Source organism: Eschscholzia californica, unplaced genomic scaffold, assembly GCF_041429995.1.
Source record: "Eschscholzia californica isolate CP2 unplaced genomic scaffold, dmEscCali1.0.p SCAF_1, whole genome shotgun sequence".
NCBI classification, from domain to species: domain Eukaryota; kingdom Viridiplantae; phylum Streptophyta; class Magnoliopsida; order Ranunculales; family Papaveraceae; genus Eschscholzia; species Eschscholzia californica.
The window spans coordinates 76,206,492-76,230,429 of NW_028238198.1; the positions used below are offsets into that span (position 1 = coordinate 76,206,492).

A 23,938-nucleotide genomic window follows, 5' to 3' on the forward strand; every position below is an offset into this window, starting at 1 on the left:
TAAGTAATATATTTTGGTTTGTTTGACAACTAATAAGAATCTTATGATTTATTATTATTTTAGTATTTTTTAACGCTTCTTTACAAAAATAGTGAAGAATTTTTTTTTCGAAATTCGTTTTTTTAAATATCATTTCATTCGAGAACCTTCCGTTTTTTTGTAGAGATCCGTTTTTTCAATTTTTTCGTAAACAATATTTTTTTACAAAAATAATTTTTCTCAAAAGTCGTTTTTTCTTCGATAACCCTTTTTCGTGATCGAGATTTCATGAAACCATTTTTTTCCGGAAAATCATTTTTCGGTAACCGAGATTTCATAAAACCTTCTTTTTCACGAAAATCATTTTTTCCAAAAATCACAATTTGGGAAAAACGGTCTTCCTGAAGCAAAAATTATTTTAGGAAATTTCAGTTATCGAAAGAACGGTTTTCGAGGAAAAAAAAATTTAAGTAAAAAACGAGTTTCGAGAAAAAAATAATTTTCAAAGAAATGATTGTTTTCGGGAAAAAAATTATTTGGGGAAGAATTGGCTTCGAGGAAAAATCGTGTTTTGAGGGAAAAACGATTTTTTGAACAAAATGATTTTCGGAAAAACAAAAATTAAAATACTTATTTTGTAGAAGGAATTTGTTCGTTTAAAATCTGAAATCTTTGTTTATTAATTCAAAATCCTAGCAATTCTTAAGAGGTAGGGCAGGATTTTGATAAATTTTGAAAGTAGGAATCCTTAATTTAAGAATCATAGAATTCTTGGTAGCTAAATAGACTAAAGATTCTTGATTGCTATTAAAACTCACTTTTAATAGAAATCTTGCAATCAAACACATCATTAAAAAATAATATTTCACATATAGCTCGAAGTCTCGAACCACCTTAGAAACAAAAGAAATGCATATAGAACTTCCCCACCTGTTTTAGTAGAAAAAAAAGAACTTTCCCACCTGAAATAGAGGGAAGTAAAAGACATGAAATATTAATAAAGTTTTTTCCTTTGCCCTTCACTTTGTTTTTATTTATTATCAATTTTTAAAGAGAGAGAAAAATAAAAATAAAGTTAAAAGAGATGATGCATTCCCTATAACTGCATTACATGTAAATACTATTATTGTGGGCATCACATTTCACATGGGGCAGCAACATGGATGTCAAAAGCAATTTGCCAACCCACACCAGCTCTTTTCTTTACTGTTATTGCTCCTTCTCCCATTTCATGAAAAGGAAAATAATAAATTTAAAAATAAAACTAATAATTGAAAAAAAGTATAAATTTATTAGAAAAAAAGCTAAAAATGAAGGAACCATATTAAAGAGGAGAAAAAAGATGCATGAATAATAGAATGTGGCATTATAATATGAACACATGGAAATTAGGTGGTGGTTCTTACTTTTTTTTCTTCTTTTTTTTTTTTTTTTTGATGAAGTAACTCCTTTTTTTTTTTTTTTTTCTTCCTTGGTAATAGAAATTATACTTGGGATTTTGCCATACAATTTCTTCCACAAAATAGAGGGATATGATATATACATTATAAAAGGTTTTGAGATGGCGGACTGCAACAAGATTATTGTAGAAAGAGAATTAGCACGTTGTGAGATAGTTACTCCAAGGAGAATTAGGTTTAGTAGGTCATAACATGATGTTGGAGGTGAGCAACGTTTGGTTTCTATTTTGAGTCAACCCGAAGTTAAATCAATTAATGGCGGTTTGGCTAAATCATCGACTGGAATCAAGCCGATCAAATAATCAACCGACTCATTCCGATTGTAGTTTGGTTGGCTCGATTGAGTTCGATTGGTTGTTCCAGCCAAACTCAATTAGCCAAACGAGTCAGTTGGGTTTATTTAATGCTTTACTTTAAATTTTAAATGAAGGACAAAAGATATTTTGAGTTCAAATTTAAAGTCATATTCTAAAATATTTTATATAAAAGTCCTTAAAAATAAAGTTATTTGTTGACTTACAACCCCTACTAAATTATTAATTTGTTGTATTATATTATATTATATTATATTATATTACATAAACATAGATACATCAGTCCATCGAAATCAAACCAAGTCGTTTGAGGTTGGTCAGTTTTCCGATTAAGTCGAACTGAAACTTGTTCAGGTCGGTCCAAAAATCGAGCAATTCAATTTGTCTGAGTTCAGTTTGGTTGATTTGACCTACGACCACTCTCAGCTAACTTTAGCCATGTTTAGACAGGGAGCGCCTTGTCCGAAGGACCATTGAACATCATGACTTTGGAGTAAGTTAACTCAAAACAATCCTCTTCCATTTTCATGGTATTCCACTTATACTACAAATGTTTAGGATCGTATTTTCCAAGTGTTAACATCAATAAACATTCAAATTTTTAACAAATTAACTAATTTATGGAACATGATTGAGAACATCATATGATTGGTAGCAATATGAAACCTAAAATAGAGTCTGACCTAGCCTACCCTAGCACTTAAGAATAAGATAGCTACGTTACGTTTATAAGGAGGCAGGCACTTGATGGTCCCCACTCACCAATTCTTTACTGTATTTTAAAAGCCCTGCCCTGCCCTGCCCTGCCCTTGTAGTGAGTAAGTAGTAGTAATCAACACTCTTAAGTAACACACACAAGTTGTGGGCGACAATTTGGGCGGCCGTCATCTTAAACAAACAAAACAACTTGTGTTAATATTGATTGGCCCATGGCCCACTAATCATTGGCCCACACTTTTATTCAGATGACTCAGATATTTTTGGTTAGTTTTAAGGCTTTTCCTCCTCCCCTCCATTTCAATCATCATTACCATCTTACTGGTTCACAAAGAAACTAAATCTTAATCATTATAATTAGCTTCAAGTTGTCAAGGCAAATCCTTAAGGATTCTTTTAAAAGTATAATGGTGGTGTTGTTACTTGTTAGGCATGTCCTTAATAGAAAAGGTTTGACATGCAAAAATTGAACACTTCTAGTTAGAACAACCAAAACGAAATGTGATCCCTAATAATAGCATTATTAGTTTGAATCAAGATAAGGCTACCATTTATGACACATTCCTACTTTTTTTTTTTCAGAAAACAAAGATGTATTCCTACTTGGTGTTTGGTACATAAAGGATTGGGATCAAAGTGTTGTTGATGATATTTCTGTTTCGCCTTTGATTGAAATGTACGAAGAATGGTTCGGCAGAAAGAAATAAAGAGATAAATAAGGGAAAGACTACCGGAAAATCAATGAATTGTATAACTGAACCAAATGATAAACACAAAATAAACCAAAAAGAAAATGAAAAACACTACAAAAAGAAAACCCTAGCTAGGTAGAAAGAACGAGTCATTGTCCTTGTACAAAATTACCCAGAATGAATACATTCACTACATGAGTCTTAACGAACAGAAAGAGACTCATTCAAACGTCGAAAGATTAAACGTTGACTCACACCAACGGTATAGTAAATTACTTGTGATTTTTTTTTTATATTGACTATGATAATCATTACAAAGTCATTGATGCATCGATGCGATGTGATAACCACGATAATTACTTTACAAAAACATTGACACATCGATACGATGTGATAAACACGATAGTTTTTTAATTACTACTTGGCCTAAAATTCAAGGAAAATACTAGCCTTGAAACCTATCTAACTACTTTATTTATTCCATACTTCTATACTCGGGGCTTCCCACTTCCATTAAATTTGCAAATCTTTTGAAAACGATCTATCCAAAAAAATTGCATTCATTACTCATATGTCTTTCCTAGCAAACCCCTTAACCAAGGATAGGAAAACCTCTCAAGCTTCATCAAGAGTTTAAAATCCTAAATTTGTACGATGGAAGAAGGATTTGCAAGAGAGAGAAATAGGGGTCAGGAGTGTTGGGAAAACGGGCACTTAGGCGCAGCGGAAACAAGAGTTTTTCCCTTTGTGTTAGTTATGAGGATAATATAGAAGAATATGTGGGAGCGATAAACAAAGAACTGAAAGTAAATAAGACAACGATTTTTAACGTGGAAAACATCCTCAACGTGAGAAGTAAAAACCACGGGACTCGTAGTCCAACCAAATCAACTATGATAGCAAAGTAGTTACAGACTACGTCCAACCGAGACTCAGACCCTTCCCAAAAGAATCAATCTCAAACACGAAGAAACATGGAGAAACCCTCACAAGAAAGAACAAAACAGTCCAGAAATCTGCAGCCCAAAACGACCCTAAATTCACTAGGATTCCAGCGACCAATCAACGATCCCTCCGTACAAATACTAGATGAATATGTCAAGAACAGTTCTGCCAAATTTCAGCTCAATCGGAGAAGAACTCACCGTCGGATTTTCCGAACAACGAAGACTGCACGTGCTGAAAAAGTTCTGCCCCGCTCTTCTCGGCAACCTCCTTCTCTCCCTTCTTCTCTTGTGCATTTCTAATTGTGTTGCCCCCTTTGGTGCTCCTCACACACATCTAAATTAGGTTAAGGTAGTATTTATAGACTCCCCCTTAATCTTAATTCCACCGTCATAAGTAACCGACCCAAAGAAACTCGACTCAGGTCCGGGTTTGGTTTCCTAATCCAAACCCAACTAGGTTTCCCCACTAGGAGGAAAACCCAACAAGGAGGAGATAGAGAACCTCTCCAACTCCTCTCTGAAAACAAATTCATATTTGGACTACAGACAAAATAAATAGAAGATACCAAAGCGTTCAAAAATATACCACAGAAGAATAAACAAAAATAACTAGTGACTATATTTGCAAGTTGGACAAATATGAAAACCAAAACCTCAAACCAGTAAGAAATTGAAGACCAAATCTGTAGTCAGTCGAAAGTTGGGGTAACAACATGGTATTAACGGCCAAAAACGGATAACTTAGTAGTGCATGTACTTCAAAATCTTGAAGGTCACGAGCTTAAACGAGATCATTTGATAGCTTGCATTGTTATGATCTGATTTCCAACCGAAGTAGTGAAATTCATTATTTATTGAACTTGAATTATTAAATTTAAAAATAAAAACAATTAGACAGACTTTACACTATAGTTTAGTTGAATTTAAGATCTTTTTCTATAAAAATATAATTTTGACAATTATCAAGTGTGGTTGATGTTTCAAACTATCAATGCATCAATATCCGAGAAAGTATAAACCATATATTATAAAGGAAATTTGGTTACAAATAATTTTGCGTAAAACAATAGGCCACGGTTGCAAAATGATCATATGGTGCCAACAATACAATAGAATGCTGAACATGTAACAATGACCAACACCTCATTTTTCCTCCCTCCTCCCTCATAAATTCAGGAGTTGAATCTATTATTTATTTAACTTTTATGATCTCTTTTTTTCAAGATAAAAAATTAATAAAGAAAAAAGAAAGTAGAGAGAGAGAAGTAACTTGGAGAGGATGGGGCCAAAGAAAATGAAGCTTATCTCTCCTCCTATCCTCTATTATTAACTTGACTTAAAGAAAGGAATAGGGAGGGGGAGATAATGCTGTTGTTGATGTGGGTCCCTCTGTAATAACTCACTAATTCCCCAAAAAATCTCTTTCCATATACCACCACCCTCTTTGTACCTCCCTAATCCCTCAATCTCTTCTATTTCATGTGGCTTCTCTTCTACTTGTTGGAATCATTAATTTTGATCTCTCAAAAGAAAGAAACAAGAGTTGTTCATAAAATTTCTTTTATTTTAATTTTTTTTATATCAATATATACATATATAATCCATATTTAACTAATATTTCTAATTATTTTACAAAAAGTTAGAAAAATACATGATTAACATAATAAAGTTGTAGGTTTAATTGCAAATATTTACATTACATTTACCACAACTTTTCCATTAAGAGTCCACCACTCTTTGGTGTAGCGGTTGGACATCCCCCTTAAATATATGTAGTCTTGAGATCGAGTTTCGGTGAAAGTAGTTTATCGCCAAGATTTATCCATGCAGTTTAGAAAATAAATAAAGTAATCTAGGAATAGATAGGCTTTTAGATCCTTTAGAATGACCCACTAAGGATCTTCATACGACCTTTAAGGCTCAAGATGTCTTAATATGACGGTTATAGTGCTCATCGAAATTCATGATGTATTGCATAATATATTCATGATGTATCAATGTCATCTAAATGTATTGACTTTTGGAGTCCAATATAAAAAAAAAATCCATTAAGAAATGTTACAACTCCGAATCACATTAAAACATACAGTATTACATAGTCTACGGAGTCCAATATCAAAAGCAAAAAAAGAAATTCCATTAGGAAATGTTACAACTCCGAATCACATTAAAACATACAGTATTAAATAGTCTGTCATATTAAACCGATCATCTCCCTATATTCAAAAGAAAATGTATTTCCATATCATTTAATTTACATTATTTCCGATTCATACTTCTTCTTTGACACTTAAATTGATTTGTTTTTTCAAATAATGTGATTATATTCTTTGTGATCTATTCTTCCGTCAAATAATAATATACGTTTATAATTAGGGTTATTTTCTAAATGGCCCCCAACTTTGTGACCAGCTTCCTGCCTAGTCCTCTACTTTAGCAATAATTCTCGTATGGTCCCCTGTTTCCGTTATCTTTAACATTCCGTTACTCTCTCTCCTCCATCTCATTTTCTCTCTCTGCCACATCATTTGAGCACGCCACATCATCGTCTTCACCGGCAGGTTGTCCACCGGCCAAATTTCCGATCGGCGACCTTCAAACTTTTTTTTCTCTCTCTCTAAAAAAAAAATTGTTTAAAATTCTCTCCCCTCTCTCTCTCTAAACACTCCGGCGAAGGGAAACCCTTCGCAGGAGTGTTTTTCCCTTCGCCGGAGTGTTTAGAGAGAGAGGAGAAATTTTTTTAAAAAAAAAAAAAATTTCTAGAAAGAAAAAAAAAATTTGAAGGTCGCCGACCGGAAATTTGGTCATCCGGTGAAGACGATGATGTGGCGTGCTCAAATGATGTGGCAGAGAGAGAAAATGGGATGGAGGAGAGAGAGTAACGGAATGTTAAAGATAACGGAAAAAATGGCCATACGAGAATTATTGTTAAAGTAGGGGGTCAGACAGGAAGATGGTCACAAAGTTGGGGGCCATTTGAAAAATAACCCTTATAATCACAATTATAATTTAGAAGTAGTAAAATAATTTTATAAACTATTAATGGGGTCATTTATAATTCAAACATCTTATCAAATTTTGAAGTAGAAGCATTGCCCACTGACCTAGTAACATTTTTTTTGCAAGGAACCTAGTAACATTTACATTGACAATAGAGTGGAGGGACAATAATACATACAACATAATTATAAATTTATACATGCATTTGTATTACAAGTGATGTATGAGAAGTAATGTAACAGTACGTATTACGACCGACCATTACAAAATTATGCATTCCACCTAAGCAATTGATTAAAATATCTAAACATTACTTCATCATAAACTTTTTATCAAGTTACCAGATCAATCATAGCCGTTGATTAAAAAGAAAATTTCGTAAATGTATAACAATGACCATGTGAGGTGGGTCCATGGGCCCATTGCATGTGCACCACGTTATTTTGTATACGATCACGTCTATCTATCTACCTGTCCTCACCAGGACCCACTTTCTATAAAACCCTAATTTATTTATTAAAGAATAAAAATGTAAAAATAAAAAATAAAAAAATAAAAATACAAAGGAAAGAAGATTGAAGCTGTTCACTTTAATTTATTTGGTTGAAGTAAATTAGATGTAGGTAATGAAATAACGTAAATAAAATATAAAAATAATTCATTTTGTTTTTATGAAGAGTATAAAAATAGTTGATTGATGAATAAATAATATTATCATAATGTAACTGTTTTCGACATTTGGCAATGACATTTTTTACTTTTATTTTAACTGCTAACGATAACAAAAGTTCAATAAGTTGATATCATAAATTCACCTTAACTCAATTATATCCTCCCATGTAATTATGTGTACTTTAAGTAAAAGTAATTAACTTTAGGTTAATTACTAGTGTTGTGGGATTAATTACTAATATTGAATCTTTCACTTTAATTTTGTGTTAGTTTGCAACACATGTAACATATTTTTGTGCTATATGGTACAAATCGTTACATTTATTAAAGTATTATGTCCTTATGTTGTATATGTCCAAACTAACGTATAAAGTATAATTATCTTTTGTACTCTCTGTTACCACTTGGTTTCATGGTTGGATATTCACTCTGCATATCGAAACTCCCTAGTTGGATTATGTAAAAGTAGAAGCAGGAATAAATTGGATTTCACAGGATGGGTTATTTTTTTATTTTATTTTTTTGAAACCACAGGATGGGTTATTATATGGCTCGTAAAGCCTAACATGTGTTTGTAATGGTAGTTATCGAGCTTATTCAATTACTGATGTAATATATTCACGATGTATTTATGCCATGTACGTATGTAATTACTCTTAAATCCATATTTAAAAAAAAAAGAATCTTCTATGCTCATGTATTCTTGTATTTTCAATTTCCCTAATGGCCCCCTACTTTGTGACCAGCTTCCCGCCCGGCCCCCTACTTTACAAGAAATACCCATATGGCCCCCTAATTCCGTTAACTTTAACTTTCCGTCACTCTCTCTCCTCCATCTCTTTTTCTCTCTCTGCCATGTCACGCCACATCATCTGTTACGCCACTTCATCACCTTCTCCGGCAAGGTCGCCGGCCGGCGACCTTCAAACTAAAAAAAAAATTTTATTTTTTTTTCTTTCTCTCCTCTCTCTCTCTCTAAGAACTCCGGCGAAGGGTTCCTTCGCCGGAGTTCTTAGAGAGAGAGAGAGAGGAGAGAAAGAAAAAAAAAAAAAATTTAGTTTGAAGGTCGCCGGCCGGAAATTTGGCCGGCCGGCGACCTTGCCGGAGAAGGTGATGAAGTGGCGTAACAGATGATGTGGCGTGACATGGCAGAGAGAGAAAAAGAGATGGAGGAGAGAGAGTGACGGAAAGTTAAAGTTAACGGAATTAGGGGGCCATATGGGTATTTCTTGTAAAGTAGGGGGCCAGGCGGGAAGCTGGTCACAACGTAGGGGGCCATTAGGGAAATAACCCTTAAAAGAATTATTATTTGAAAAATAACAGATATAAAAAGTCATGGTTTTGGGGCATCCTAAAATCATTTGGAGTGTCCAAAATTTGGGATGGGAAAATGTAGGAAACCCCCTCCACCTCTTCTTGATTCTCTTCTCCTTCCACCGCTACTATCTCTGACCATCACCACTACCATTTCCTTTCTCTTTCCTCGTATTTCTATGCCCAATATTTGTCTCCCCGCCCCCCTTTTTTTCTCTCTTTGCTATAAAGCAAGAGAATGTTCTCTTTGTGGAACGTATCGACTGATTTACGAGAAAATCTCAAATCATAATAAGTCGATTGACTAGTTCGAGTTTTTTTCCCCTAATCGGTATACCTAGTGACAGCTAGTGTCCTCGATAGAACATAGAGAAGAGACATAAAGAGAGAAGGAAATAGAGTGCAAGATTGGGCAAACAGGAAGAGAAAAAAGTGAAATAGATAGAAAAGTGGTGGTAGTAGTCGGAGATGATTGTAGGAGGGATTGAAAAAGAAGACTTCTTTTCCCGAAGCAACTTGTTTAAATTGTCAATGTAAAGAGAAGAAGTGTGGTGAAGGTTGGAGTAAAAAAAAATTTCAACAGTAATTTTCTTAACAAAAATCTTGTTTGCCCAAAAAATGAGCCCTAACTCATCCTGAAAACTAATGCCAACTTCAATTGGTTCGAACATATGAAGAAAAAAACACCTGGAACAATGAGAACCTATCACGACAACTTTCACGCCGAGGCCGCCCCCTATTTTCCGGCGAAACAATATTTCTCTTTCCGGTAGAATGTACAAAGTTTTTCCACCCCTAGAATTTTGTATGCCCCAATCTTTTTAGAATGTCCCTTAGCCAAGGGCTATACGGCCTTTAGATGGCCCACATGCGTTAGTGTTGGAATAAAAATGTAGACGTGGCAAGGTTCCGGCATGGGTGGGGAAGGCTGGCAGTTGGGGGCTTGTGGGATCCGCGATAGTCGCCCGGCACGTTCCAAAACCCCCCCACCACCCCCTCCCTCCCTCTGCCCCTCTCTCATTCTCTCTCTCTCTCTCTACAAAATACTGGGTCCCACTCTACAGCTGTTTCATTGTATTGTTGTCTGCTGTTACCTCTTCACTATTTCTCTCTCTCTCTCTCTCTTAATTCCTCTCTAAACATCATTTTTTTACTTTAATAATTTTGAACTCATTTTTATTGTCTAAATGTTTTATATGGGGTTTCAGATTTAGCAGGGTTTCTAATAAAACAGTAATTAACTTATTTTTTTACTCTAATTAATTCTTAGTCATGATTATTAAGAAAATAACATTGTTTACTTACCTAATCTCTATCATCAGATGAATCGGTCAATTAAGAGTATTTACTTAAGAGCGATGATGGAGCTACCAAAAATGTAGACTCATTTGAATGGAAAAAAAAATGAAATTAAAGGTTAAGATTTTCTTAAGATCTTATACACAAATTCAGAAAGAATTGACTCTGAAATGAAATCAAAGCGGTTTATTTCTGATTTTTCACCTGAATCGGCTTTGACTTTGGGTACCCTAGTATTTTACTCTAAAGAGCGTCTTGGGTTAGGTTAAAATTAACCATAGTTAAATTAAATTTTGGAGAGAGAGAGAGAGAGAAAGAAGATTCCAATCTTAAGTGTTAACCCAACCAAGCAAAATGGGTGGTAAGAGAGACATAGAGAGAAAGCAAGAGGAGGAGGCGTGAAGGTGAGTTGAGGTGAACTGTAATGTTTTTGTATGTGTTGTTTAATTGATGATCCCTTTTGTTTTACCTCTTTTTATTTTCACCTTCATTTTCTCTCTCTCTCTCTCTAGTTTCTATCACCAATTTAATGAATTATTTTCAGCTCTTCTAGCTAGCATGTTATTTTGATCATTAATAATTTTCTTTTGTTATTTGATTTGTAGGGGAGAAAATCAAAATAAATAAAATAAACTGATTTTAATTAATCAGCCAGGCAGCACTCACTTGTAGGAATTCTCTCTTACTTTTCTTTTTCATTTATTCTATCTTTCCAGTTGTCTCTCCCATCTTTTTCACTTCCCATCTTCTTCTTCTCTTCTTCTTCTTCTTCAACTTCAATTGATGATTTCTATCTTTCATAATTTCTTCTCTTACTACTACCCACTTCTCTTCTCCCTCTCTCTTCCTTTTTCTCAATAGTTAGAGAGAGAAAGAAGAGAGAAAATAAAGGGATACTATTACAAAGGAATTATATTACTAGTATTAGTTCCAATTAGCTAATACAAGAATCAAAATTTTTGGTGTTGAAGAATCTCCTCTCATACTACCACTACTCTACCAGTACTACTAATACTAGTACACCAGTATACTAGTAGTAAAATTCAAAAGATAAGAGAGAGAGAGAAAGAGAGGGTTTTGTTGTTCCTTTCTCTTTGAATTATAGTGATAAAAAGTTATGCAGCAAGGAGGGTCCCAATATGGGGTGTCACCGGAGATGAATTCTTCTTTCACTACCACCACCACTACTAGCTCAGTTCACTTACAACAGCAATTACAGAGACAACAGAAATCCGGCGATCCAGCAACGGGTGCCGGTATGGTAGAAACGGCGTCTCCGATAAGTAGTAGACCACCTGGGGCAGTTGTACCTCATCATAATACATCTGGGAATTTTGAAGAATTGGTGGGTGGTCATGGATCAGGTGGTGGTGGTGGTTTTACAGATGAGGATGGACTTGGTGGTGATGAAGGAGAGAGAGGATCTACAGGTGGTGGTAATCGATGGCCACGTCAAGAAACTATAGCTCTTTTAAAAATTAGGTCTGAAATGGATATTGCTTTTCGTGATGCCACTCTTAAAGGTCCTCTTTGGGATGATGTTTCCAGGTAAAAAAAAAAAAATATTCATCTTCTTCTTCTTCTTCATAAAGCTCAATCTTCACATATCAATAATGGATACCCAGTTCACCAATTAGGTATCTAGAGTTGCATTTTCAACAATTTGGTTCTTGGGTTGTCATAATTCACTCTTTTCTATCTCTAATAACAATCCCATTTCATTCAATTATGCAAATGTGGAATTATTAGAGTTAGAATTATGGGTGTTTTTTTATATTGAAATTATCAGATCTAAATCGGTTGAATTGTGGGGAGGTAGCTAAGCTAGGTAGGAAGGTGACTATTCAGTAGGGTAGGAGCTTAATTGGAAAATGGAAGATACCCTTACCCAACCAAATTCATATAATTTTAGAGAGAGAGAGAATGAAGAGAGCTAACTAGAGCTTCTCTCTTCTTATTCGTACTATACGGATTATGAGACTGTTAACAAACTCTTATAGTTTCTATGAGAGAATCATACTTCCTCTCTCTCTCTCTCTCTTTCTCTCTCTAGGGGTCTTTCTTTCTCTCTCTCTCTAAGAATGGAGCTAGAGAGAGAGAGAGAGAGAAAGAGAAAATCACGAGTGCGGCATCTTTTTCATTCTCAATTGGGAAAGAGTCCCTCTTGCAGATCCACTCCATCCACTCTCAACCAATCCCCAAATTATTTACTCTCTAAAACTATTTCATTTATTTATTTTAATTTTCATAACCCTCAATTTATTTTCTTTTTTTGATATATTCATTCTTAATGCATGGGCCAAAAAAAGATTGATATATATTTCTCAATTTATGTTTTTTTTTTCCTTTTGATTTTCTTGATTACAAGCAAACCCTTTACTTTTTTCAACCAAAAAAAGAAACATAATTTAATAAATAAAAAATTTAGATCCATTTTGATGATGATGATGATGATAAGATTACCATTGAGTTTAAGTTAGAGGATTGAGTGGGCTTTAAGGGGAGGAAAAAGGAAAGCCAAAGCAACTCACAACAATATATTTTTTTTTTTTCATCTTTCTCTCTCTACTCAATCTCTTTCTCTCTCTCTCTCTATATTGATAATTATTTATATTTATGTCTTTTTCTTTAAAATAATTTAATTAAATTATTACTTTTTTAGTAATATATTTTGAAAAAAGTTTGCCTTATTTGAGACTAAATTGTTGATTGTGCAGAAAACTTGGTGAGCTTGGGTATAATAGGAGTGCTAAGAAATGCAAAGAGAAGTTCGAGAACGTTCATAAATATTACAAAAGAACCAAAGAAGGCCGGGCCGGTCGTCAAGACGGCAAAAGTTATAGATTTTTCACACAACTTGAAGCTCTTCATACTTCTACTACCACCCCTAGCGCCGCCACTCCCACCACCACCAACACCTCATCTGTTTTAGCACAACCACCACCAGATCTGTCAGTCACTCCACCTTCTCTGCCGCCGCCTGTTGTTTCTATGGGGATTGGGATGGTGGGTTCATCATCATCTGGAAGAATTCAACCTCCTACTTCAGATTCCGCCGCCCCAACCAACACCACCACCCAGATCGGCGGGATACCCAGATCAGATTACCAAAATTTAATACCACCCCCACAGCCGCAGCCACCGACTGGAATCTCCGGCTCCACCGCCGCCGCCGGTGGTGGTGGTAGTGGGATGGTGGGGATTAGCTTCTCCTCTAATACTTCATCTTCTTCTGGTGAATCTGATTCTGATTCAGATGATGATTTAGAACAACAACAAGGAGATCAAATTAATATTAAAAAAAGGAAGAGAGAATCATCATCATCAAGGGTAGGAGGAGGAGGAGGAAGTGGTGGTACTAGTAGGAAAATGATGAATTTCTTTCAAGGATTAATGAAACAAGTAATGGAGAAACAAGAATCAATGCAACAGAGATTTTTAGAAACAATTGAGAAAAGAGAACAAGATAGAATGATTAGAGAAGAAGCTTGGAAACGTCAAGAAATGGCTAGATTAACAAGAGAACATGAAATCATGGCTCAAGAACGAGCTATTTCTGCTTCTAGAGATGCTGCTGTTATTGCTTTTCTTCAAAAAATTACTGGTCAGACTATTCAATTACCTCATCCTATTGGTATTATTCCGGCAACAGCACCACCACCACCGGCACCGCAACAACAACAACAACCACCACCGCCACCTCAACAACAACAACCGACACAGACTACCCATCAATCAATTCCACCTAAAACACCACCGGCAGCGGTGGCACCACCACCACCACCACCACCACCATCACAGCACCACCAACAAATTCAACATAACAGGGAAGTAATAATCACTCATCATCATCATCAACCATCATCAACAGATCATGTAATTGTTGCTGTTCCAGAACAACAACATCCACCAGCACCAGAAATGGGAATAATTACTACTACTAGTGGTGGTGGTGGTGGAAGTGGATTTGATTCAAGTTCATCAAGATGGCCTAAACAAGAAGTTCTTGCTCTAATTAAACTGAGAAGTGAACTTGAAGCGAGGTATCAAGAAGCAGGACCAAAAGGTCCATTATGGGAAGAGATTTCATCTGGAATGCAAAGAATGGGTTACAATAGAAACCCTAAAAGATGCAAAGAAAAATGGGAAAACATCAATAAATATTTCAAGAAAGTTAAAGAAAGCAACAAGAAACGCCCTGAAGATGCTAAAACTTGTCCTTATTTTCATCAATTAGATGCTCTTTATCGTCAAAAATTACATGGTGGAAATCATTCTAAACAAGAACAATCAATTGAATCTGGAACAAATCCGGCGAATGTACCGGCAATCATGGCTGCTCCTCCACAACCACAACCACAACAACCACCACCACCACCTTCTTCTGATAACAAGAAATCAAACAACAATGAAAGTAATGAAGGATTAAAGAAAGTAAGTATTGCTAAGGAAAATAAGTTGTTTGTCTAATATTTTGATTTTGATATTGATAATGGGTATGCAGGTAGATTGATTATTGTTTTTGTATTGAAGCCAGAAGACATTATGAAGGAGTTAATGGAACAAAGAAACCAACACCATAATCATCAACAATTGGTAATGGGTTATAAATTGAGACAAGAAGAATCCAATTTAGATCAAGATGAAGAAGAAGATGATGAAAATGATATGGATGAAGATGATGATGATGAAGATACAGAAGATGCAGATCAAGAAGATACTAAAATGAATTACAAGATTGAATTTCAAAACAGACAGAATACTAGCTCTTCTAATGGAGGTGGAAATACTACTACTACAACAGCTAGCTCCTTCTTGGCTATGGTTCAGTAAAATCTTTAACTTTTATGAATTCAATCTCTCTTATTCTTCTTCCTCCTCCACCACCACCACCCACCATCCCCACCACCACCACCAGAATGTACCATATGTACCTAAGTGTCCAGACATGAGATGAACACCAAAATCTATGATAAAAGAGTCATGAGATCAATCAGGTTAGACAACTTCGAATAGGATCGAAGCAAAAGCCTAAAAACCCATCTTAAATTTCAATTCCTTAAATCACCCAGTTTATGTTTTTTAATTTCTAGTTTCATCAAATTCTTCTTTTCTCTTTCTTTTTTTTTTCTTGTTAATTTATTAAAAGGGATTTGCTTCTACCCCTTTTGATATTTATTTTAATTTGATTAAATTTGTTGTTGAATTAATAAGGATTCAAATTTCAGTTCTTAAAAAAAAGAAAATTAAAGTACTGAATTTGAGAGTGATTATTATTATTAATAGAACAGGAATAAGCTTTTTGTTCAAGCAGTTTATCAGAGAAAACCCAGTTCTTTAATGGTGTTCATTTTGAAGCAGACAGAGAGAGAGAGATCAAAATTGGGTTTTTTTTTTTTTTTATCTTTACTTGGTTTTATTTTTAATGTATGTATCAACAATTTATTCTCTTTTTTTTTTCTTTAATATACTTTTATGGTTATCATTATCATTTGTTTTATAATTTTTTTTCTTTTTGAATTGTGATTAATAATTTTACTGTTTTTAATTTTGTCTCTGTTTTATTGCCTGGGCTACTATTGTTTTAGTCTTTGATAATGGTAACAGTGGTCTCCACTTCTCTTTCTCTCTCTTCTATTACTGACATGTTAATTTTTAGAGAGAGAAAGAAAAGAGAGAGAGAGAGAGGAGGCAGTTACTGTATAGAGAGTGAATTATGGAGAGGGTAAGTGGGGACAAAGGGGAAAGGGGATGGTGGTAGGGGTGGGAAAACGGTCCGGGAACCCGGGATCCGGCCCGATCCGCCCGGACCGTTTAGACCCGCAGCCCGGTTTCTACCCGAGCCGGACCTACCCGGCCCGATGGCTCGGGCTTATAGGGCCGGGCTCGGTCAGGGATTCAAATCCGATTCCCGGCCCGATAAACCCGCCCGGTACCCGAGCCCGATACCCAAGCCCGATGCCAACCCGATACCCGAGCCCGTGTGTGAGTTACCCTTTACCTCTTATAAAAACTCACAAAACAGAAACCCTAGAAAGAAACCTAAATGCCTTTCTCTCTTCATCTTTCTCTCTCCCTCTTTAGTTTTCTCTGTCTCTCTCCGCCTCTCTCTGTCTCTCTCCGCCTCTCTAGTTCTCTCTGTCTCCTTCCGCCTCTCTCTGTCTCTCTCCGCCTCTCTAGTTCTCTCTGTCTCCTTCCGCCTCTCTCTGTCTCTCTCCTCCTCCTTCTCTCTAACTCAAATAGATATAACAACTTTCGGATTTATAATAATGGAAGAACCATTAAACCATCACCCCAAAACTCCATTAAACCTATGTTATATGTTGTTTCTTGTTTTCTAAGATGTTATAGGTTGTAAAATAAATCTTGATTTAAGATAGATGATGATGATATGTAATGAGATGTAACTATTTATGTGATTGATGATGATTATTTTGTTTTTTGTTGTGGTTGTTTTTTATTCATAGCTTGTTTTACAACAAAATCTCCCCATCATTTTGAGATTTAAAGTTAACAAATTACAGTATGTTTCTTGGTAGATGTTCAGTCTCATTTTTCATGTCTTATGGTTTTTGTAACCTAGTGCTTGGTACCACAATGAAATAAATGAATGAGTGAAAACATGATGATTGAAAATAGAGATGGATGATGGCAAGAGTGACTATTAAAGAAAATGGGTGGTTGATGAGAGATGAACCAATATGATTATTGAAGAAAATTGGTGATTGAAGAGATGGGTAACTTTTCTTGTGAATGAACTTGGAACTTAGGGTTTTTGGAACTTAGGGTTTTTCTTATTTTTTTTAAAAATATTTTTTTAAGTAAAATTACCCGAGCCCGTCCGGCCCGAGTCCGACGGAGCCCGCTCGGGCAGGCGGGCTCGGGCGGGCTACAGGCCCTGATATGGAGACTTCTGTCCGGCCCGATCCGCCCGACACTTACACGCGGGCTAGACATACTCGTGCCCGATCCGCCCGAGCCCGACTCTATATTGCCCGAGCCCGTCCGAACCCGCCCGATTCCCACCCCTAGATGGTGGATAGGTCTTCTTCCACACCACTGTTAAAAATGAAGAATGGTGGGGTTCTGTTATTTTTGCCAGTTTCCTTTCAAATACAAAAACAAAAAAAGACCATTCAATGCTAGAAAAAAATGGTCTATGTGTAGCTGGAATTTGATGTGGAGGCCAAATATCAACAAATATATTTTTTAATAATATTATTGGATTGAAATGATTTGAGAAATAGTTTTATTTTTCTGTTGTTTAGTTCCCAATAAAAATATTGTTGAAACAAATTTTTTAAAAATATCTTTTTTTTTTGTTAAATATAGTGAATAGACGAGCCTGAAATAATAGACATATTTTTTAAAAAGACCAATAATGGAGAACGAGTAAAAAAGACGGAATAAACACTACGTTTATTTTTAAAATATGATATAATTATGGACGTATTTGATTAGAAAGTACTGTTTCTCGAGTGAGAGGTGGGTCACAAGTTTCTCTAGAAATAGAGAAAATTAGAAAGTCTGAAAATTTGTTATTCCTCTAAAATCTGTAAAAATTGAATTATCAGAATTTTATTCTATTTTTCGGTGACGTTGGTTGAGTACTAACGGTACATCACACTCCTCTTACACCACCACAAACTTCATCGACTCTAGATATTTTTCTCTCTCCCTCTAGAAGGCTATCTCTCTCATTCATAACATTCGAATGGATTTAGGATAAATTGTCTCAATCATCACTTTCTTTGTAAATTTTGATGTCTAGCATTTTATTTTTCTATATATAGGGATAACGTTAAAAGTTTTATTTATTGAATTCAATTTAATAAATTATTAGTAACCCTCAAGTGATTCTTTTATCTAATTAAGTAAAGTTTAATTGAATAATTAATTAACTAACTAGTTTTGTTTATATTATTTAAGCACCGTTACATATATTAGACAAGAATCTTTCTCGGTTTGTTGATATTTTTTCCATTTGTATTTTCAAAATGATGCAGACTTACTATGAACAAAAGCGTTAGATTAACTCGAATTCAGAACTTATATTTTATTTAATCAATCATGATTATGTTAATTAAAAGTCGTACATATCGAATTTCAAGGATTTCAGTGAACTTAAATAAAACATTAAGTTTTTTTGGGATCATTACTTAATGTTGTCTGTCAGTGTCCTTTTGCTCGTTTCACGCTCCAATATTTATCGATCTCTTTTAGTCTTAGATATCGTGGAAATATCTAAACGAAATCTAAATTCCATGTAAATCTGGAATCGTATTTGTGACAGAAAAGTCTGTTTTTTTGACAACATACGTCTTTATAAACTATAATGATTTATGAGATTGAGTTATTGTATGGATACAAGAAATCAACTATAACTATACGTCGTGTTCTATTTGTAGTAGAAAAACAAATAAAATTAGCTGAAAATGGTATGAATATTAATAAAATCTTATTTCATGATTATTTTCAGGACTATAATTCTTGTCATAGTTGAAACGCCAAGGTGGCGTGATAGAACAAATACTCTTATGACGATATTTTGTCCACTTCTTTAACCGACAAACGGACAAGATTCGGAGAGATAAATAAACTCCACGTTCTATTTAGTAGGAAATATAAGATATTTCTTAAAAGTAACGGGAGTGCTACATGTACGAAGTCTTTGACAAAATTCTTAACTTGATGACTCATTTTCACTAAAAGACAAAAATTAATCAAACGAAAAGATCTAAAACTATTCTAACCAGCACGAAAATGTCTTCCTACTTTTACTTCCTTTATAACTTTTAACACAAATGACTAATAGTATGAATTGCATTTATAGTGTGTATTGAACCTGAGAGTGATTGAACATGTGATTTTGGAGGAAGAGAAACTACCCAAATAATGTTCCAATAATGTTTCAACAAAAAAAAAAAATAACCCAAATAATAGTTGTTTTCATTTGTGAAATTTATACACGTAAAAGAGGAAATATGATGTGGCAATAAATCCAGTTGTTTTAGGAAAAACTCTTTTCCATTTCCACACCCACTTCCCATGTGCTTGTGTTTCAGTTTTATTATAGCCCCCCTTTCACATGACCCCCCAAATTCCCATACCCTCCCCTTCTTTTACTCTCTCTCTTGTCTTTTTCTCATTTTAGTAAATAGAGTAACTAGGTAAAAAGAATAAAAACCAAATTTAGTTATTTAAATGCAATAATTTCGAATAGAGGAAAAAAAAAATTATGTATACACTTTGTTTACACTTATTTAATTAGGAAGGAAATAGATTTCTCTAGCTAGGTATCATATTATGGTGAAAAGATACTCTTCCTATTGTGTCCACTGTCCACTAGAAAAGTAAATGTTCCCCCAAAACCTTGATGACACTATTAACTAAGAGAGATTATGATTTATTTTATACTATCACGACATCTATATTATTGTCAAAGATAAATTTAATCTAAACTTATTTCAAAAGATACATATAAATGGAATCTAGGGAAAACGAGCAAGATTTATAAGCAATTGAGAATAAAACGTCTGGCACACTAACACAAAATCATCTAACTGTTCTTTCTAAACATATCAACAAAACTTCAAATGGCTAAGATAACATTACACTAACTATTTAATATATCAGAAAAACTTCAGATCTAATACAGTGTCGTGATATGTTCTGTATAGATTCATTATTATCGACAATAAATGTAGAGGTGGCCCGTGACCAAAGCCACCAAAGTTGTCTCTTTGGATCCCAAATAATCAAGGGTCTCATGTTTCTTATTTCGTATATAACTTTCAAAAAATTAGTTATACTTTAAACTAATTTCAAGTATAATTTAAGGCGTAGCTTAGTGGTAAAGAGTGTAGATCTTGGATAAAAGGGCAAGAGTTCGATTCCTACCGTTTGCATTGTTTAAATTTTTTCTAATATCGATTGTATGAGTCCGGGGTTCCAATTTTTTATTTCGCTTGGGGCCTCATATACACTTGGGCCGGCCCTGATATATATGAGTGGTATCACTAATACAAATTTCAGACTCTTGCCGATTTTGACAGTTTTTCATACGTTTGTTTAACATTTTTCCAAATTATTTGAGGAATCTTATAACATGGTAAGTAAGAATATTTGACAAGTAATTAGAATGGTCCTTGAGTGCACGTAAGTTTAGAATTAGCATGTTAATTAGGTTAAATAAATTTTGTTTTCTTGTGAAGAAAATTGACATACAAGGAAAGAGTGAAAAATGACTAACAAATTGTGATTATATGTCCACAAAATTTGATTTTTAATCTAAAAGCTAGACATGAGGAGATGCATTTACCAATTTTACTAGTTCGTTATTCATAATTACGTGTAATAACGGTAGAGCTTATGTCTATATAATAGTACTATATGTTATGAAAAAAACATATTATTGATCCTTATAAGTGTGAATGAAACAAGAGCAACCATAATACCATTGAAAGGTACAAAAAAAAATGTAAAATGAAAACTAGTTATTATGATTTTGAAAACCCACAAAGAACATGTAAAAAAAATAAGAATAATTGAAGCATTAACTCTTCGTCAAAAAAAATTGAAGCATCAAGAACATGATTTGAAACTTGAGGAGGTAGCTCAACTAATTCCATTACAGGTTTATTTTCCACAATTCACTAATTTGATTTCTTATGGACTCGGTAAACAAAAATGTTCCAAGAAACGTATTATGGGAGTATCAATAATATGCTGACGAACTCTAACAACCTTCCACACTAACTCAAATTTTTCGGAGTTGCTATAGTTTACACATAATATTTTTGTTTCATATGTTTTTATGTGACACATTAGTAGCTTAAAATGAGATCTTTATATTAGAACCCATACACACACTTCTTAACTAGCTTCCTTAGTCTCTTGAGCCTTTCTGATGGTTTCTACTTGACATTTAGATAGAAAGTTTTTTTTTAGAAGCTTGATTTTATTCTTCTATACAACTCATAGATAGTACAAATCCTTTTGCCTTTACTTACCCCATTCAAAAAAAGAAACACTTTCCCTTTTCAAAAAGAGAAAAACTAAACACTACTTGATCTCTCTTCCTCACTCTTTATATGAATGAATGAGGAATGAGGAATGAGATGGGCCGGGATTTTAATTTGGTGGGTAATGTGGGTTTATCTATTGAAGTTGTGAATGAATGATAAGAGTTAAAGTTCATTAAATGATTCTCTTTTACATGTGGACGTGGTCCAAATCCCTCTAACCAAAGAAAACAAAAGGTCAATAACATGTTTACTACCATCTCTCCCAAGTATCATATCCCCCAACACTCAAAAATAGTACTATTACCATTCATTTTCGACATCTTTCTCTCTTCTATTTTTATCTAGGGTTCTTAAGATGGGTACATGTGATTATGCCGAACACATACCCTAGTATACCCTTCTTCTAAATAAGTAAGAAGAGTGGACCTTTCTATCAATATTCGAGTCGGACTCAAACACTCATAACATGCAATGGACAAGTTTAAATTTCATCTTTCTTGCACCTATTGATTAGTAAAAGATTACTCAAGTCCAAGTTAATGAAAATATGAAGAAGACAGTTATCCATTAACAAGAAACAATTACTGATCAATTCAATGAAAATATGAAGAAGACAGTCCATTAACTTCAATTTCATCATCATCAGATCTGGGTTGCAAGAACAAGGAATCGTTTTCATCAGTAACAAAGAAGAAGGAATTGACTCGTTGAGTTAATTATGTCTTCCGATGATGACGGCGGTTTTTTCTATGGTGGTGGCGGTTTTCCGGTGATGACAACGGTTTTCCGGCGACAGTTTCCGGCGACAATGACGGTTTTCCAGCGAAAGCGACAAGGATTTAAATTAGTTTTTTCTTTATGTTTGTGTTATTTAATATTTTGTTGACCTTTAGGGTCCTTTTATTCGTGATCTTTAGGATCCTTTCATCTTTTTTCTATCTTTTTCGTTAAAGTCTAGTCCAAGTTCTCTCACCTCATGAGGTACTTTACATTCGAAGTTCTTAGAATTTACTTATGTAACTCTCATGTCGCTGAACATAGAGGAATTACCAATTATCCATGTAAATCAGTGATTTAATCACTTATGAATGAAAAGGGTTTCAATGATTTCAAAAAAAAAAGTTAATGAAAATAAGAAAATTCAAAAGCAAATATTTACATTGAAGAAGAGTAAATAAATGTCACAAATAATGAATAAACTAGTATATTTAAATAATAAGCAATTACAGATCGGCCCTAAATCCTAATATAGTTTTATATCATCTTCACGATCTAATCAAATATATACTTTTGTGATATTGCCTAGGAATTTCACTCCTAAAATTTCATATGTTCACATCACTAAAGCAAATACATGTATTAAGTAAGTTTAATACAATTCGTACTAAATTGTGAAAAGTTTATTGTCGTAATACCTGTTATCTTTTTTCACAATAACTAGTTCACAAAAAAAACCTAGTTATTTTGGTCTCTTTTGTACTTTTGATAGTTTTATTCCATCAATTCCACTAAAATAAGTTTTTAATTTTTCTTTAATTAATTGTAGTGTATATGTAATTAAAGATATGCACATGGAAAGTGGTTAGGTCTATGATTAAGAACAGAGTATGTGTCACATTTGCCGGGTTAAAAGCTTAACCCTAAAAATTAATATAATGCATGTGCTGCGGCGTAGAGTTAACATCTCCTCTTTTTTTTTTTACTTTCTAGTCCATTATTTAATTTTAATTATTTCTGGGCCAGAAAATTTAATAATGTCGTATATGAGACATCGCACCAGTTTTATTTCATAAAAATATATATAAAAAAGTAAACCATAAGATTTATTTAATTAAATATGTATTTCCGAAAGAAATTTGGTAGCAACTTCAATAGAATTCATTTTCATTTTAACGCTCTATTTACGTTGGGTGCATAAATTACAAATTACTTATGAAATACTTTACAAATAATAAGAAGCTGGATAATTGTGTATTTGATTCGCATAGAAACGATAATTTTAGTTTCTGCTACAAAAATACAAAATTACTTTCATGAAACGTAAAAATAGACACACTTCTAGAAAACATATTCCTTAACTCGAACACAGACTTATTAAAACTCCAAATTGGAGCCCTAACTTTAAATCTTAAACTATTTAACTACTAATGAAAACTACTATCTTCAATCAAACAAAACAAGGTTTCTACTTTGATTGTTTTTATTTTTATATCTTTTTCAAAATTTTGATACCATCCACTCTGTTACTTTGCTTAGCTTAGAAAACTTCCTGCACATGGAGATAATGGTAGTTTGGGAATCTAATAATTTAAAAGTTGAATACCAAGTCATGCACAATCATGTAATATAAACAAGTGGAAAAGAACTTTGTTCTATATTAATTTCTTAAGATCTCAAATACCCTAAACTCCACTACTCAACAAAACCCTTACATCACATCAAATCATCAAACCTAAAATCATTAAACATTATGAACAAATTAGGAACATTTAATGATACTTAGGGTTAAGGTTCTTT

General features: G+C 34.0%; 1 protein-coding gene across 5 annotated transcripts; it reads left to right on the forward strand.

The window, feature by feature from the left end:
• The first annotated feature begins 10,103 nt into the window (after window positions 1-10,103).
• GTL1 (GT-2-like 1) lies at window positions 10,104-15,882 on the forward strand. 5 transcript variants are annotated; one of them, XM_086655713.1, is made up of 4 exons: window positions 10,104-10,798; window positions 11,000-11,942; window positions 13,112-14,828; window positions 14,928-15,882. In XM_086655713.1, the coding sequence occupies exons 2-4, from the start codon at window positions 11,512-11,514 to the stop codon at window positions 15,225-15,227; spliced, it is 2,448 nt and encodes an 815-aa protein (XP_086511839.1). In that variant the 5' UTR covers window positions 10,104-10,798; window positions 11,000-11,511; the 3' UTR covers window positions 15,228-15,882. The 5 variants fall into 5 exon arrangements, with proteins under 5 accessions (XP_086511839.1, XP_086511840.1, XP_086511843.1 ...); XM_086655714.1 differs by having other exon boundaries at window positions 10,668-10,808; XM_086655717.1 differs by having other exon boundaries at window positions 10,733-10,798; window positions 14,899-15,882.
• Window positions 15,883-23,938: the final 8,056 nt, after the last annotated feature.

Coding starts and splice junctions, on each gene's coding strand:
- GTL1 (XM_086655713.1), top strand. CDS start 11,512: ATGCAGCAAGGAGGGTCCCAATATGGGGTGTCACCGGAGATGAATTCT. Junction 11,943..13,111: donor CTTTGGGATGATGTTTCCAG/GTAAAAAAAAAA, acceptor TTGATTGTGCAG/AAAACTTGGTGAGCTTGGGT. Junction 14,829..14,927: donor GTAATGAAGGATTAAAGAAA/GTAAGTATTGCT, acceptor TTTGTATTGAAG/CCAGAAGACATTATGAAGGA.